The 14533-nt window shown below is 33.5% G+C and overlaps 2 protein-coding genes across 3 annotated transcripts; both read right to left on the bottom strand.

Annotated features, from left to right (window-relative positions):
* Nucleotides 1-1102: 1102 nt before the first annotated feature.
* On the bottom strand, nucleotides 1103-9264 carry LOC114173302 (phospholipase D delta). Its single transcript, XM_028057595.1, has 10 exons — nucleotides 8314-9264; nucleotides 8098-8214; nucleotides 7106-7300; nucleotides 5685-5987; nucleotides 5513-5581; nucleotides 5192-5339; nucleotides 4631-4779; nucleotides 3028-3180; nucleotides 2047-2247; nucleotides 1103-1651 (listed from the first exon to the last, which is right to left on the bottom strand). The coding sequence occupies exons 1-10, from the start codon at nucleotides 9262-9264 to the stop codon at nucleotides 1355-1357; spliced, it is 2583 nt and encodes an 860-aa protein (XP_027913396.1). The 3' UTR covers nucleotides 1103-1354.
* A 4047-nt stretch (nucleotides 9265-13311) lies between these two features.
* LOC114173136 (uncharacterized protein At1g76070-like) lies at nucleotides 13312-14341 on the bottom strand. 2 transcript variants are annotated; one of them, XM_028057374.1, is made up of 2 exons: nucleotides 13743-14341; nucleotides 13312-13499 (listed from the first exon to the last, which is right to left on the bottom strand). In XM_028057374.1, the coding sequence occupies exons 1-2, from the start codon at nucleotides 14219-14221 to the stop codon at nucleotides 13361-13363; spliced, it is 618 nt and encodes a 205-aa protein (XP_027913175.1). In that variant the 5' UTR covers nucleotides 14222-14341; the 3' UTR covers nucleotides 13312-13360. The 2 variants fall into 2 exon arrangements, with proteins under 2 accessions (XP_027913175.1, XP_027913176.1); XM_028057375.1 differs by lacking the exon at nucleotides 13312-13499 and having other exon boundaries at nucleotides 13666-14337.
* Nucleotides 14342-14533: the final 192 nt, after the last annotated feature.

The following is a 14533-nucleotide window of genomic DNA, read 5'->3' on the forward strand; positions in this document are numbered from 1 at the left end:
CATGTCCATCTTGTACCTTGGATCTAAAACTGAAGCAATTGCCAATATGTTATATAACAAAAAACAAAGAGAATGAGAAATATGTTATATATATATATATATATATATATATATATATATATTATATTATATTATATTATATATTATATTATATTACTATGTATATATATATTATATGTGTGGATATCTTATGTTTATATATATATATATATAATTATTTATATATATTATATTATATATTATATTATTATGTATATATATTATATGTATATGCGTAGATATTTTATGCTTTTATATATATATATATATATATATATATATTTCTTTTAAATTTTTATAAATTTGTAATGTTATAAATTTGTTTATAAAAGATCTCACTAGTTAAATGATTAATTTGTTTTATACGTATATATTATATATATATATATATTATATTATATTATTATGTATATATATTATATGTATATTATATTTTATGTGTAAATATATTATTTATTTATATATATTTTTTAGATTATTTAATAAATTATAAATAGTTTAGTAATTTAAGGGGGACGGGTATTTGGGCGGGTATACATATATCCCCATCCTCATCTCCAGTTGAAAATTTCGGGTATTACCCATACCCATCCCCATACCCAATCAAAGCGGGGATTCCACGTCAAAACGGGGACGGATTCGGATGATACCCACGGGCACGGGTTTATTTGCCATCTCTAATTCTTACAAACTTTCTTTGTGACCAAGTTGGTTACAAACTATACATCTAGTGTCTGGTTTAAAGCAACAAAAAACTTTATTGTGGTTTTTCTTTTTGAAGTATGAGCAAAGGGAACTCCTAACTTTTTTACTCTTTCACAATCACAACAAACTCACTCAACACAAAATGAACCTTAAGAGTTGCTTTTACAAATCTCTGAAAGTCCTCACGTTTACTCGAACTATTAAACTATTCATCTTCTCTTGTTATAAGAAACAATTTATTTTAACTATAAATGATAATAAAAAAAATCAGGTAATCCATCATACAGGAAAAAACTTCTAATACTAATATTATCTATGTATGTATCATGTATGTACCACCTGATACCCAAGATGTTGCTACTTAAAAAAAGTGTATTTCATTCGGGGATGCAATCTATGAATGAAGTTTAGATATACAAAACTATCTATAAACAGGTGATCCTTTTGAAGATATGAATCAATACTGTGTGAAAGATTTACAAATGAACTGAACAATAAATTAAGTACAGAAAGCTACATAACTTCACCCCAACTTCTTTTTCTATCATCTTTATTAGGAAGGGACAGACAACAACACGTCAGACAATCTTCACAACATGAATTCAGGAGTTTAAGTTGTTAGAATATCTGGTATTGCTGTGGAGTGAGCACCTAATATCTTACCGCCAGCATCGGGAAAATTCTCACAGTCGGGTAGGGATCTAACCTTTCCATCAGAATCTACCTTTACAGGATACTTAAGAAGATGTCCTTGCAATAGTGAGAAATCTTCAGAAGCGAATAATTTCCAATTGTTTTCAGCAATTTCATTCACTTTATGCACACACTCCAAACTCTCTGGCTCCTTAAAAGTTTCATCTAACATGCCAAGATGCTCTCCCCAAAGTGACATTCTGTAACCATAAATCTGCAAGAACAAAAACCGTTGAATTTGATAAATATAATCTCACATATCATATTGGCACAAAAAAAGCCAAGAGGTTCAGACATTAAGGCATCAGTTAATTTTCTCCAAACAGACAAGGTACTAGAGATACATAGGTAGAACAACTAGCAATGTTTTCTATTTGGTTACTTATCCATGACACCATTTAGTGATTAAATAATTTAGGAGATTTTTATTCAGTAGAAGATAAGAGTGATTTTCAGGTCTATCTATGCCTAGAAATCATCCAGTAATTTGATATATTTGATTTATAACCATTTAGGTAAAATGACACAACATTACATCTGTGGCTGGATAGAAAGATTTACAGCTAGAAAATCTGCTTCAAGAATAAAAGCTTTGGGAGAAATACAAACCTGACCATATGGATGTCTTTGCTTTGCTGACCATGTGTAATGCGGTTGATATGCACCCATAGCTATCTCAGTATCTTTAGTACCAGCCATAGATCTTTGGTTTATATTAGCAGATCCAATTATAACATACTCATCATCAACGATCATTCCCTTAGCATGCACATAAATCATAAATCTGCGATGTTTATATGCTCCTGATACCTGACAAGAAAAATATTCCATAAGCTGAGATATTGGAGATATATAACAAGGGAAAAATGCATCTACAGTTTCTACTATCAAAATGGAATAAAAAGATATCATCTGATTAGAACAGTGTACAATTGGGAAAAGAGGGATTCCAACAACAACATTTTGCACTATTTGATCATAGAACGTAAGTATATTAGTAGCCAAGCCCATTACAAGACTGGCATATTCATTTGTCAAGGATATCATATCGTATCATATAAGTATAGTGAAAGCAAACGCTAATGGATTTTTAACTATGAGCAAAGTGAAGAACTGCAAATGGGGCCTGGGTGAACATCTACACACAATTGCATATCGCTTGCTATTTTCATTTAGAGTCCCAGTATCACGTAAAGGGATAAACTAGAAGATTATAGCGTTATGTTCACTCAAAAAATGGCCAAAGCCTTACCAAAATGTTGTATATTACCATTGACAAATAAAAGACAACACTGATTTAGAAGATGCTGCCTATATGAGTCCTGAAGGATGAAATAAAGTAACCAATGATTTTCACTATACTACGAAGCTTAGGGCAAAGAACAATAATTTAAAATACATCCTTTGTGAGAGAAGTGGTATACAGAAAATTTCATCATGGACAGTGGCGTATAACGATCTAGGATATAAAGTCAAGGTTGTATGGTCTAATATGTTAATAAACTACATTTGGAAAAAGCTTAAAAGAAAATAATTATGTTGTACTGAAGGTATAAACAAGACTGATATAATATTATTTTAGAAAATCACCTGTGCACCATTCGTGCTTGTACTTTCGTCATTGAAGTCTTCCCGATTACCAAGGCAATAAAAATTGAGGTAATCTTGTGGGCTTATATGAGAAAGTTGCATTGCTTTCAACTCTCTAGCAACTACGTTATACATTGCTTGCATTGTTTGGCCCTGTACACCAAAAACACAGAAAATAAAGTAAATATATATTTTTTTGGAGTAAAGTGAGGGCACATTAGAGAGTAAAGTGAGGGTTTGATAATCATTGACAAAACTAAATGGTTGATTTATGTATTGTAGGAAGTCTTTTATTTTAGCTTTCTATAACTTTATTCTTTATTACAGTAGCATCATGTCATTAATACTAGGGTTATGTATTTAAAGTCAATCCCATAATTACCGAGATTTGTTTCTTTAGAATTAGTTCTCTGTATTTCCTAAAATAAACAACAGTCACATGTATTTATAGGTTCGGTGACCTCATTATTATAATATAAAAGAAATATATTATTCATTCAAAATTTGAGATGGTACCAAAATCATTTAAAGTCTATCCTAGATCAAGTTTATTGGGCTTATTATGCCACCCAATGTAAGGTCCCCCTCTATTCCCATGCTCAATGTCCTCATAATGCTTAATGCTTCAGATAGGTCTTTTTCTCACTATTGGATACTAGACTTTGGAGCCTCTAACCATATGACCCCACTAGCCAAATACTTCTCCACATCTTCTCCATCTCCCTAACAACAAGAAAATTTCCACAGCAGATGGAAATCTTGTAACAGCAACAGGACAAGGAGAGGTCTAACTAAGCTCATCATAACCTTAAAAGGTGTCTTTTATGTTCTAAATTGTCCACTAATCTAAATTTTGTACAAAAACTCAAAATCTTTCACATAATGTTGTTTTTCACAGCAACTCTTGTCTTTTACATGACAAGAAGTCGTGAGCACAATTATACATGCTAGAGAATGGAATGACCCTTACTTCGTGGAATCAACTTGTCAATAGCCACTCCCTGATATATGAGTCCACCACGACTAGTAAAGAGAAAATTCAATATACCATTGTCAGTTGGGAAATCCTTTATTTCAAGTTGTAAAATTGATTTTTCCCTTCATATTTAAAGGTGGGAAGTCTCCACTATAAGATGTGAGTTTGTTAAACACGAATGTGCAAATTTTCCCATTAACAATAAGAGGAGGTTTGTCCCATTTTATCTTGTCCATACTAACGTATGGGTTCCTGCTTATGTCCCTAATATCTCATGCACTAAATAGTTTATAATATTTACAGATGATTGTACTGATAATGTTGATTTTAACTACCTTGTCTCCAGCCATTACCCCAGTTTCATTTTCATATTTCCCAGCATGCAGCCTTGTAGCAAAGGCTTATACCTCTGATATAGTTCTAATTCAGTATTAATATTACTTTTGTTTTACCATTCCTTTTCAGGGTCCAATCAGAATTTGTGAGAACTCACTCCCTTGATTTGCTCGCCAACAATTAAACCGTACTCTATAAAGTGCACTTAGAGAAGCAAATTCTTAATATTCATAAATTCTAAATTTCCACCATTGGAAAATAAACTTCAAAACAATAGACACAGTCTAATACCTGCCAAAAGAGGATTTCTTGCATAGCCCCAGTTTTTGGATCACCTTCTGGCCACATTGGTAAAACAACATAGACAGCAAACCTTTCCTTAGCTCTGATTTTACTAGCAATTTTCAGCGCCAACTCCATTGGGATGAGATTATCAGCCCCTGACATCAGAAGACACATGAGACATCTGTCGTCCTTAATTTTTTTCTTCTTTTTCTTTTGCAGACAAAAGAAACAAACCAACGATTTTGAAAGTATGTCTTATGAACAAGGGTAGAAACAAGTCAAATAGTTACTAAAAGCAAATAACATAATACCATTAATTTATTAATAACAGAATTTTTCTTAAGTCAAAGAGAAGAAAATTCGAAAGACTTGGGAGGAAGAGTTCTTTCTGACTAAATTAAAATAATATAATCACATTATTTTCTGTGCATTCAACTTTGTCTTCTTTTGCCTTCAAGATCAATGAATCAAATCTTACAGGATGTCCCTTCTCCGCATACAGAGTAAAGCAACTGATAAAATACAGAAAATTATCCTGCTTTTAAAAACCTAGAATTTAAGCCTAACCTGCATCTTTATAAGAAGGCCATGCATACGATGATCCAATGAAGTACTGGTTTTCAATATAAATAAAGTGTTGAGCAGATCTGATTGCTTCAATGTACGCTGTTTGAATGCTTTTGTCTATGACCAAACTTTTAGCACAAATAAGATTCTGCATACAAAATATGTTGATTAGAAAGTGTGTGTGTGTGTGTGTGTGTGTGTATATATATATATATATATATATATATATATATATATTTGAGTTGCAAATATGTTGTATAGAGTTTCACTTAATATATTTGGAATTTTCTGAAAATAGGATGAACAAGAGGGTACATAAACCTGGGACAGAGCAACATCAACATGTTTGGGAAATCCTTTGAGGGACCCTGAGTCAATGGAGCGGAAGATCTGTAAGAGTTGGAAAAAAACGTAATGAAACGAATTATATCCAAAGTCAAGAAAGAATAGCAGTCAAGTAACGTTACTCAGAACTAAGCTTGCATTGTCCAACCTGAACATGCCAGTTTTCAGGATCATCTTCGCTAGAAACCCACACTAAAGGGTCATCCTCTGGAACAACTGTATAATTTTCCTTTGTGGTAACAGAAGGACTTAATATCCATGAGATGCGTTCTATTCTTATCAAAGCATCATCATGCCATTGAGAGGATTTTTTAAATAGGATTGCAAATTCTTTCCACTTGGTTGCCTTTTTCCATCGCTGCTCGAAATTAATAAGAACATCGTATGCAGCAGGTCCATCTACTCTGCAGTGTAAATCATGCCATGGTTGTCTAGGAACCCTTGTTCCAGCCTACACACAATACATAAGAGGGGTGAGAGCAGAGAACTAACAACAAATCAGATAATGATTCCATTTCTTTTGTTGGAAAAACATGAGAGAGAAAGTAAAGGCAAAGTGTAACCACATTGTAATCAAACAAGACAATACTTCCTACAATGTAAAAATAGGAAAAGATAATTGACTTCCACACTCAATAATATTAACTTATTCTACAATTATACTATTCTACAGTATGGCCAAAGACAATAAAAAACTGTTACTTATTACCAATCTTTAACTTGGTCCTACAAACAAGGCCACTGCGGGCAGCATAGAAAAAGGAATTAGATGTTTGGAGCTAACAATTACAATCGGCTCCTTAGAATTTGATTATCAAATTGAGTACCATAAATTTCATATCTAAGATTGTTCTAGAACGTTATCTGGAAGCAAATATCACAAATGAGACTTTGTCACTTTAGAAAGGCAAGAAAATATTGTAGTGATGGCATTAAGGCATAACCTATAAGCCGATTCAAGAACCTAGACTCAGTGCTGGAGGACTAACATCCCTCAACAGCCAACAACCACAGATACTATACCATCTTTGCCGCAAAATAATTCTTTCTTTTCTGAGTAGTGCAAATTTGCAATCAATGGTCGGGAGTAGGTGGGCATTTGGAAAGGGATCTTAAGTTTTGGCAATAAACCCCAACTATAGAAATGGTATAGCTCTTCTAATCCCACCCTACAGGTGCTTATGAGCAATATTACAAAATACAAATTTTGTGGTGAAATTTCAATATACTTGGTGACCAAAAAACGAAATCAGAGTATCTAAGCAGGGACCCACATAGAATATAATGGTGTATCTATCTAACTCAACCCTGTAACTTGGGGTTTTTGCTAAGGTATTATCAATGATAATATATAATACAATTTACATTCAGAAGCTACTATGTACTTGGCGGAAATAAGGATTAATAGAGGGACCACACAACAGTCTTCATTCCCACCATGGGTTCAATCCAGACACAACGGATAATATAACCAAAAATTGTTCTGCTGAAAATAGTTAAAAACTGGTCTGTCCTGATTCCTAAAAAAATGAAAGAACAAGTGAAACAAACAAGTGGGCTGAAACTTACAGGAAATGTAGGATTGTGGAAATCACCAGAAAATACAGTGTCAAGATCACGAAACAGACGATGCTCTGGTGTGTCATAGCGACCATCACATAGATCAAGACCTCCAAGAAAAGCAGTTATCTTCCGATTATTCCCTGTGGCCTGTGTGTCCACAATTACACATTTTTGGTGGTGTGTGAAGACCGTCCCAACAACCTGTATGATAGCATATAAAAACAACTCCATGACACTATCTCAAAAGACAACACAACTTAACAACTACGACTAAAGTTGCAGGCGGAAAGGTGAGGGGAAATTGAATAAACAGAAACATATCTTGTAACTTCAAACAGTTAAATTAACATGCGAAGGTATATTTCCCATGCTGAATTTTGCGTCTACAAAATACATACCCACTGTTTAGAGCTTAGGCCACAAAACACAGGGCATTTCATATTTGACTCCACTGAAAACTAGCTCACAAAGAATCCTATCTCCTGACAACATACAGGAGGGACGTATCAACTCTATGAGACAACAAAACGCAAACAACAAGAGAGCAATATACAAAATCATAAGACAACAAAAGTTGACTACATTATTATCATTTAACACAGCAACCATCAAATCATCATTGGCAGGTTGCCAAACTCAAAACTGGTACCACATTACTGAAACCAAGTTGGCTTACTGTTTTGAAAAAGAGTTTTCTGTTCTCTAACGTTTGATTGTTCCCCTAGTTAGTACATTTGAAAGAGTCCGTTCCCTGAGTACATTTTCCCAGAGTACATTTCTGTTTACAAAGAGTTCGTCTCGGTGTTGGAGCACTTGAAGAAAACTGAAGAGAACGAGAGAACATTTCCCAGCTGTGCCTGTTTTTGGTTTTTAAAAAACTTGTTTTGGAAACAATTTTCAGAACTTAACAGATTTTATATGAGAAATTGATCCCTGGATAGTGTGGAATTGTTCTAGATTGAAAAGTGGATCAAACCCTGAATGATCCAAACACTTGCCTGTTGCTTCAAGAAGCTCATCTTGCTGCTGGCATAACGAGGCGACAGAACACACATTACTGAAGAATGTTTAAAAAACCTCCTGGTTTCCTCATCATGAGTCTGCATCACACCAGTCTGCACAAAAAGCATCAAAGCAATCAGCAACCAATCAAGCATTCTCAAAGATTACAAAAAAGAAATACTGTGAAATGCCAATTAGAGAAAAACACTAACCGTCTTGAGGAAAACCTTGTCGTGCGAAGTTTTATCATCCCAAACCAGCAACAACACTCTCACCCCTTCCTCAGACTTATACTTCAGCAAATCGCCAAGCGTCAAATCGCCACCTCGTGGCAACGGCCTAGTAGGCTCTCTAACAAGCCTCACCTTATGGTAAATCGACCAGCCCACCAAATACACCATGTGATGAGCCTCAGATATAGCATAACAAATATCCTCCCAACACTTCCCGTGCCTGTAAACCTCTCCATTCTCAAGCTTAACCTCCGGTAACTTCGCTCCGCCACTTTCAGGACACTGCGCATCCTGGTACAACCTCACCGAACTCCCCTTTCTCACCGGAAAATACGTGTTCCTCACTCCGCGGCGCTCCGGATCCGCCGCAATGCCTCGTTGGTAAAGCAAATTCTTCTCCACCGACATGAATTTCATCTCCAGGTGCAGCGCCGTGTCCGGCTTCGCCGGCTTCCCAGACGGCCCGACGATAGGGTACCAGTCGGAAATCAACTGGCCTGTGGCAATCAGCTGCGCCGGAATCTTCACGGTTCCAATAATCTGCGCGCCGAAAACGTCGTCGTCCTTCACGCGGAACTCCAAATCCACAACCGGATGCGCGAGCGGGATGTGAAACCGCTCGTTCCACGCCGGGTTCGACGAGTTCTTCAGCACGCGCGTGCGCGCCACCGTCGCCTGCGGCACCGAAACCGTCACGTACGGGTCACTCGTGATGATCCTCCGGTGGTGGCGCTGCTGCCGCGTCCGCTGGCTTCCACCGTCGGCGGGGTCCTCGGAGTGGAATTTGATAGTGTCGCAGCCGGTTACGCAGCGGCGGAGACGCTCCGAGAAGATGTCCATGTTCGGCAAGTGCCTCGCCTCAATAATTTTCAAATCCAGGTCACCATGAAGGTAGGTGACGCCATTGTCGTCGCCGCCAGAGTCCGCCATGTTCCCGTACGCCGAGTGTATAGTTTTGAATTTACACTCCGCGGCTAACGAGGGTTTTTAGTGTAGAAGTCGAAACCAGAAAAAAGATTTTGGAATAGCTTGTAACGAAGAGAGTGAAGTCACGTGGTTGCTTGGTTTGAATTAGAGAACGTTTTTGTTAGCTTCTGGTTTTGGATTTGCGTTGCGTGGCGGGGGGACAGTGTGCGTGTTTCTCTGCTGGCGTATTCACAGTATTCCATGTCATTCTCAATTTTACCACCATTTTTGTTAATAAAAAATTTGTTTGAATTTAATCTGGTGGTAACAGTAATGAACGCATTGCACGCGGAGAGTGCACGACGACACCCGATTTGGAATCGCCGTTTAAATATTGCTAGGTACTGTATTTTTTCAACGTCGTGTTATTTTAATTACTCACGACGCAATAAATTATTAATTCTTCATCAGATCTTTGCACGATGCTCTGCTGGATGGTGGGATTGTGAGAAATTGAAATTACATCACAAATCGTTTTTCGCTGCGTTGTTTGTGGGCCTCCGGATTAGGTCATGGTGGCACGTCAGTGGGCCTTATGGACCATTTTCAACTACTCGGTGGGCCCAACCTTGTGTTTGGATTTACTGTGACCAAACCGTGTCCCTACTAGCGGAAATGGTAAGGCTCATCATTCGTTACTTTAAAGCTTTTTACATTTTTTTTTATGAGATTAAAGAATAAAAAGTTGTTCTTTTTCTTTTTGATCTCTTTGTTTTTGCATGGAAATAGACTACTGGAATAAATAAATTATGCATTTCTTTTTTCCATGGAATTTAAAAGAAAAAGCTACTCTTTTAGGGTTTTTTTTTGTGTGTGTGTGATACTTAATAGTTTTTGCAAATGGTTGGTGTCATAAGCCATTAGGGTAAATCATAAGCGTGATTCAAAGTGGGTCCATCACTAAAGACAAACTTACGTTGGTAACTACGACTTCTGAGTTAGTTTGGTTTTCATAATTATTGCAACATTTGATTTTTATGTGTGTTTCTTTGTCCATTGGGCATATGTGGAAATAAAGGATGCGCAATAAAGAGAAGTTTTCTTAGGGAGGAATAGAAAGGTTTTTGATGATGACTAAAGTTAAAGTGGTAGGTAATTTAAAGTTAGGTTAAATATGTATTTGATTTTTTAATTTTTAATGAAAATTTTAATTTTTTTTTTGAAATTTTAATCTAATTAAATTCTTTAATTTTGGAATTACGTGAATTTAATTTATTTAACTAAATTTTATTAATTGAAATAAAGAGAAAATGAGGGAGAAAAGGTGTTACGACAAGTTAGAAATAATTATGTAATGGAATATTGAGGTGTTTGAAATTGAGAAGTAGAATCGCTTTGATGTCTTGGCATGTGAAAACTTTCATCGTGGAAAGATACCAAAACCAGATTCCACGGTCTCAAAACCTCCCTGTATATATTTATCACAATATAATAATAATAGTAATAATAATAATAATAATAATAAATGTAAGAATATCAAATCTGTCAACTGCACAAAAGAAAAATAAATTATAGATAGGATTCTCAAAGGAATTGGAATGGATATAACAACTTTTTAAATTAGATAGAAGAAGACAATAAATAAGAAGATGGGTATACACTCCTTCTCTATTATCTCCATTTTAAATTATTATTATATTTTTAATTTAATGAAAATGTTATAAGTTTAGTTTTATTATTATCTTGTATTTTATTTAATTTTATTTGACAAGTCCTGATATACAAAATTTTTAACTATCTTAGAGATTGCTAATTAATTCAATATCCATCAATTTATTAGGAATCCAACCATCATAGTTCACTTTGAATTCCAAATATATTTTTTATCACAATTTTAAATAATTATTTTTAAATTTATTATACTTTTTCGTTTGGTTCTTAATTTTTTTAATTCAAAAAACATTTTTTTATTACATACATTCTCATTCTTTCTCAATAACTTAACCTATGCAATATCTACCAAATTTACTCATAAAAAAATTATTTTAAAACTTATATAACTATAATTTATTATTTATATTTTAATATCAGAGAAAGTAAAATATATGTCATTTTTCTATTACATGATCTATACTTATAAAAACTCAAATCCTTATGATGGACCATTTTTACCTAATATCAATCGCGTTTTCTCCTTGGTTTTGCAACAAGAAATAAACCTCAATGGGCTAATACAAAATGAAGAAAGAGCCTTGCTAAATAATGTTGGGCAACAAAACAAATATCACATTCAAGAAGATGAAGAGGAAAGAACTTTGGCAAACAATGTTCATTTTGCCATAAAATGAACCACACAACGGAGGAATTTTATTCGAAACATGGTATCCACCATGGATGAAACAAAAGAACCCACACTCATCAATTCTTTCTCCGCCAACCATGATTCTGAGATTGATACAATAGCCAAGACCGTGATGCTTCTCAAAACGTTGGCAAGAAAAATCAACGCTCACTTATGTTTGATTATCTTAAATATCGTGAGTTTTATCTCAAATGTCTTCTTAAAAAGTTCTAAGCTTATGTTTTGTAATATGACAATTTATCTCTTTATCATCTGTGATAGCTTCAATTTAATTAAAAAATATTTCAAATTCTTCAAATTTTATTTCTTTGGAGATAATTTGTGAGTCGTGATATAATTGATTTAAGATCAAATGAGAATTGAGAAAAAAAAATAGTATTTCACCCAAAAAAAAACGTAGAAACAATAATCAATTATTTAATTATTTTATGTTCAACGTAAATATTTTATCCTTTAACTAATTTTGGAAACTAAACATATATATATATATATATATATATTTTACATTTAAAAATCAATTCTAATTAATTATACGTCATATTATATATATATATATATATATATATATATATATATATATATATATATATATATATATATATTACTTATATTATAAATAATTATCTTTGTACATGTTCTCCAAATAAGAATTAAGGCTAGCACAAATTTTCAAATATTTTTGTTCCTAAATAGAATCTAATGAATATATGTATTTGTAAGAGATTTCCTAAATTCGGTCTTAAATTTCTAGTTTTTTTTTCGGTACGAATACTTGTTTTTCCATTAACTGTACTTATATATTAACATTGCAAGATCCAAGTACAACATAGTGATATGTTGCAGTTAAAAAGTACAAAGTACTTCATGTTCCTGAAGCATCGTATTTATTTAATAACCTTAAACATTAAAAGTTCAATCCAACGAATAATTTTTGTGATTGGTAATGTAACACTTCTTTAAATTACATTCTGCTGTGTCGTTTTTGTAGTTCACTAGATGAATTACACCAATCGAAACATTATATGAACTTATACACAATAACAAAAATTTATCTACCACTTTACATGCACATTACAGAAGCTGTCTTGTGATAAAAAAATATGTGTTATGTATATTTTTTATGGAACTAAAATTAAAATTTGTCATTATTTAAAATTTCAATATATTTTTATTTTAAACTTTAATTAGATTGAATTTTTTTATGTTTTAATCATGTTTCATGTTAGTATTTTAATTATTTATAAAATTTAATATATTTTTATATAATCTATTTAACACGTTAAAAAATTTAATATAATTAAATTAAAAAAATTATATACATTTATTTTTAAAATTTAAAATTAAATTGTATCAAAGTTTCAATTAAAAATAAATTTTAATTTTATATCAAAATTCAAAGACTAAAATTATATTTTACTCTAGAAAATAGAAGAAATATCACATTAATAATAAATAAAATGTAATATAGACCACTCACAAATATAAGAAATATCTATTTTAACTCTTAAAACTACTGCCGGTGGCATGCACCCACGTTAATATTTATGATATTAATTATTAACCCATTGCTTTACAATTTGTCTATATTTGTATCATTATGCGAGAATAACCTTTTATGTGTGTGTTTGGAATAACATTTGTAAAATTTATTTAGGTTAAACTTTATAACTTCACGCTTTTAAGTTAAGTAATGCACTATAAGTAACTTATGTGTAAGTAGTATTATTTTTATGTATTTACTTTCCTATGAAAAAAAAACTAATAAAATCCATTCTCTAGAAATATCTTAAAATTTAATCCACTTAATGAATGTAAAAGAAATGAAAAGAAAAAACTTGACTTCTGAACTCTTGATCTTCCATTATTATCGATTGCAATCCTTCTTATTTGTTTCAAGCTGAAAACAAAAAAATAAAAAATAAAATAAATCACAAACTATATGATCTTTTACATCACCTTACATGTATCAGCTATTTAACAGATAATTGAATTAAATATATCTTTGTTTTAACAGATAAAGCTTTCATCATTCAACCATAAACCAACACATAAACACAGTGAGATGAAGCAAAAAGTGAGTGATAAAGAGAAAGGATTTATTATGATTTTTGTTTCGGGCGAATGAAAGTGAAACGTTCACCTTTCTGCAATTGTAACATCAAAATCATACAAGGATCCTCTCCCACTGGCAAATTTCTTCATTGTATTCAACGATGGAGCTTCCACTCTCTTCTCTTCCAAAACCTTTTGCTTTTGCCCCTCATCACTTCCCTTCCGAATCCAAAGCACAATCTTCTTCAATTCACCAACAGAGTCAACGGTTTTTGTTGAATCCTTCTGGGCCTGGGTCTGGGTCTGGGCCTGTTTCTGTTTCCGGGCCTTCCTCTTCTTCTTGCACTGAACTTGGCCCATGCACGATACTTTGGGAGAAGTGGGCTCTCTCGTGCTAAAGCTCTCGCCTCGGCGCTTCCTTCGGGCTTCCCGGGGAATTATCGAAACCATTCGTGCCGGCGATCGACAAGGACTAGGAGTTGGGTTCTGAAACGCTACTACCAAAGTCGCAGGTTGTTTTGTCAGAAACTTGAGGAAATTGTTTCTCATCTGAAACAGTTTCTCCATGTTGATATCAACCACGGTGTAATTGTGATACAGAGCGGAGCGTATGAAAGGGGTGAGTCATTGTTATAAATCGTTTAATCAGAAAAAAACAAAAGCAGGGGGCGATTAAAAAAGCACTATGGTTGACATTCATATGGTGTGGCGTGCTTTTGGAGAGGAAGAAAAGTTTTGTTGCAATACGCTGTCGTTGCCGGCGCATTATAAAATTACACGGATTGGATTTGGTCGTGGTTTCACAGATTGGTGCGTGTCATTGTGACACTGACTTTAGAGTATGATTATTTGTTGCTTCTTTTCTTGTTTTCTTGTCTT

This window comes from Vigna unguiculata, chromosome 2, assembly GCF_004118075.2.
Source record: "Vigna unguiculata cultivar IT97K-499-35 chromosome 2, ASM411807v1, whole genome shotgun sequence".
Taxonomy (NCBI): Eukaryota; Viridiplantae; Streptophyta; class Magnoliopsida; order Fabales; family Fabaceae; genus Vigna; species Vigna unguiculata.

Excerpts from the sequence above, each read along its gene's own strand:
- LOC114173136 (XM_028057374.1), bottom strand. The coding sequence starts at position 14,221 with ATGGAGAAACTGTTTCAGATGAGAAACAATTTCCTCAAGTTTCTGACA. Across the intron at positions 13,500-13,742 it reads GATGTTACAATTGCAGAAAG|CTTGAAACAAATAAGAAGGA; the intron begins GTGAACGTTTCA and ends TTTTGTTTTCAG.
- LOC114173302 (XM_028057595.1), bottom strand. The coding sequence starts at position 9,264 with ATGGCGGACTCTGGCGGCGACGACAATGGCGTCACCTACCTTCATGGT. Across the intron at positions 5,340-5,512 it reads TTGATGTTGCTCTGTCCCAG|AATCTTATTTGTGCTAAAAG; the intron begins GTTTATGTACCC and ends TTTTGTATGCAG. Across the intron at positions 2,248-3,027 it reads CAAGCACGAATGGTGCACAG|GTATCAGGAGCATATAAACA; the intron begins GTGATTTTCTAA and ends TTTTCTTGTCAG.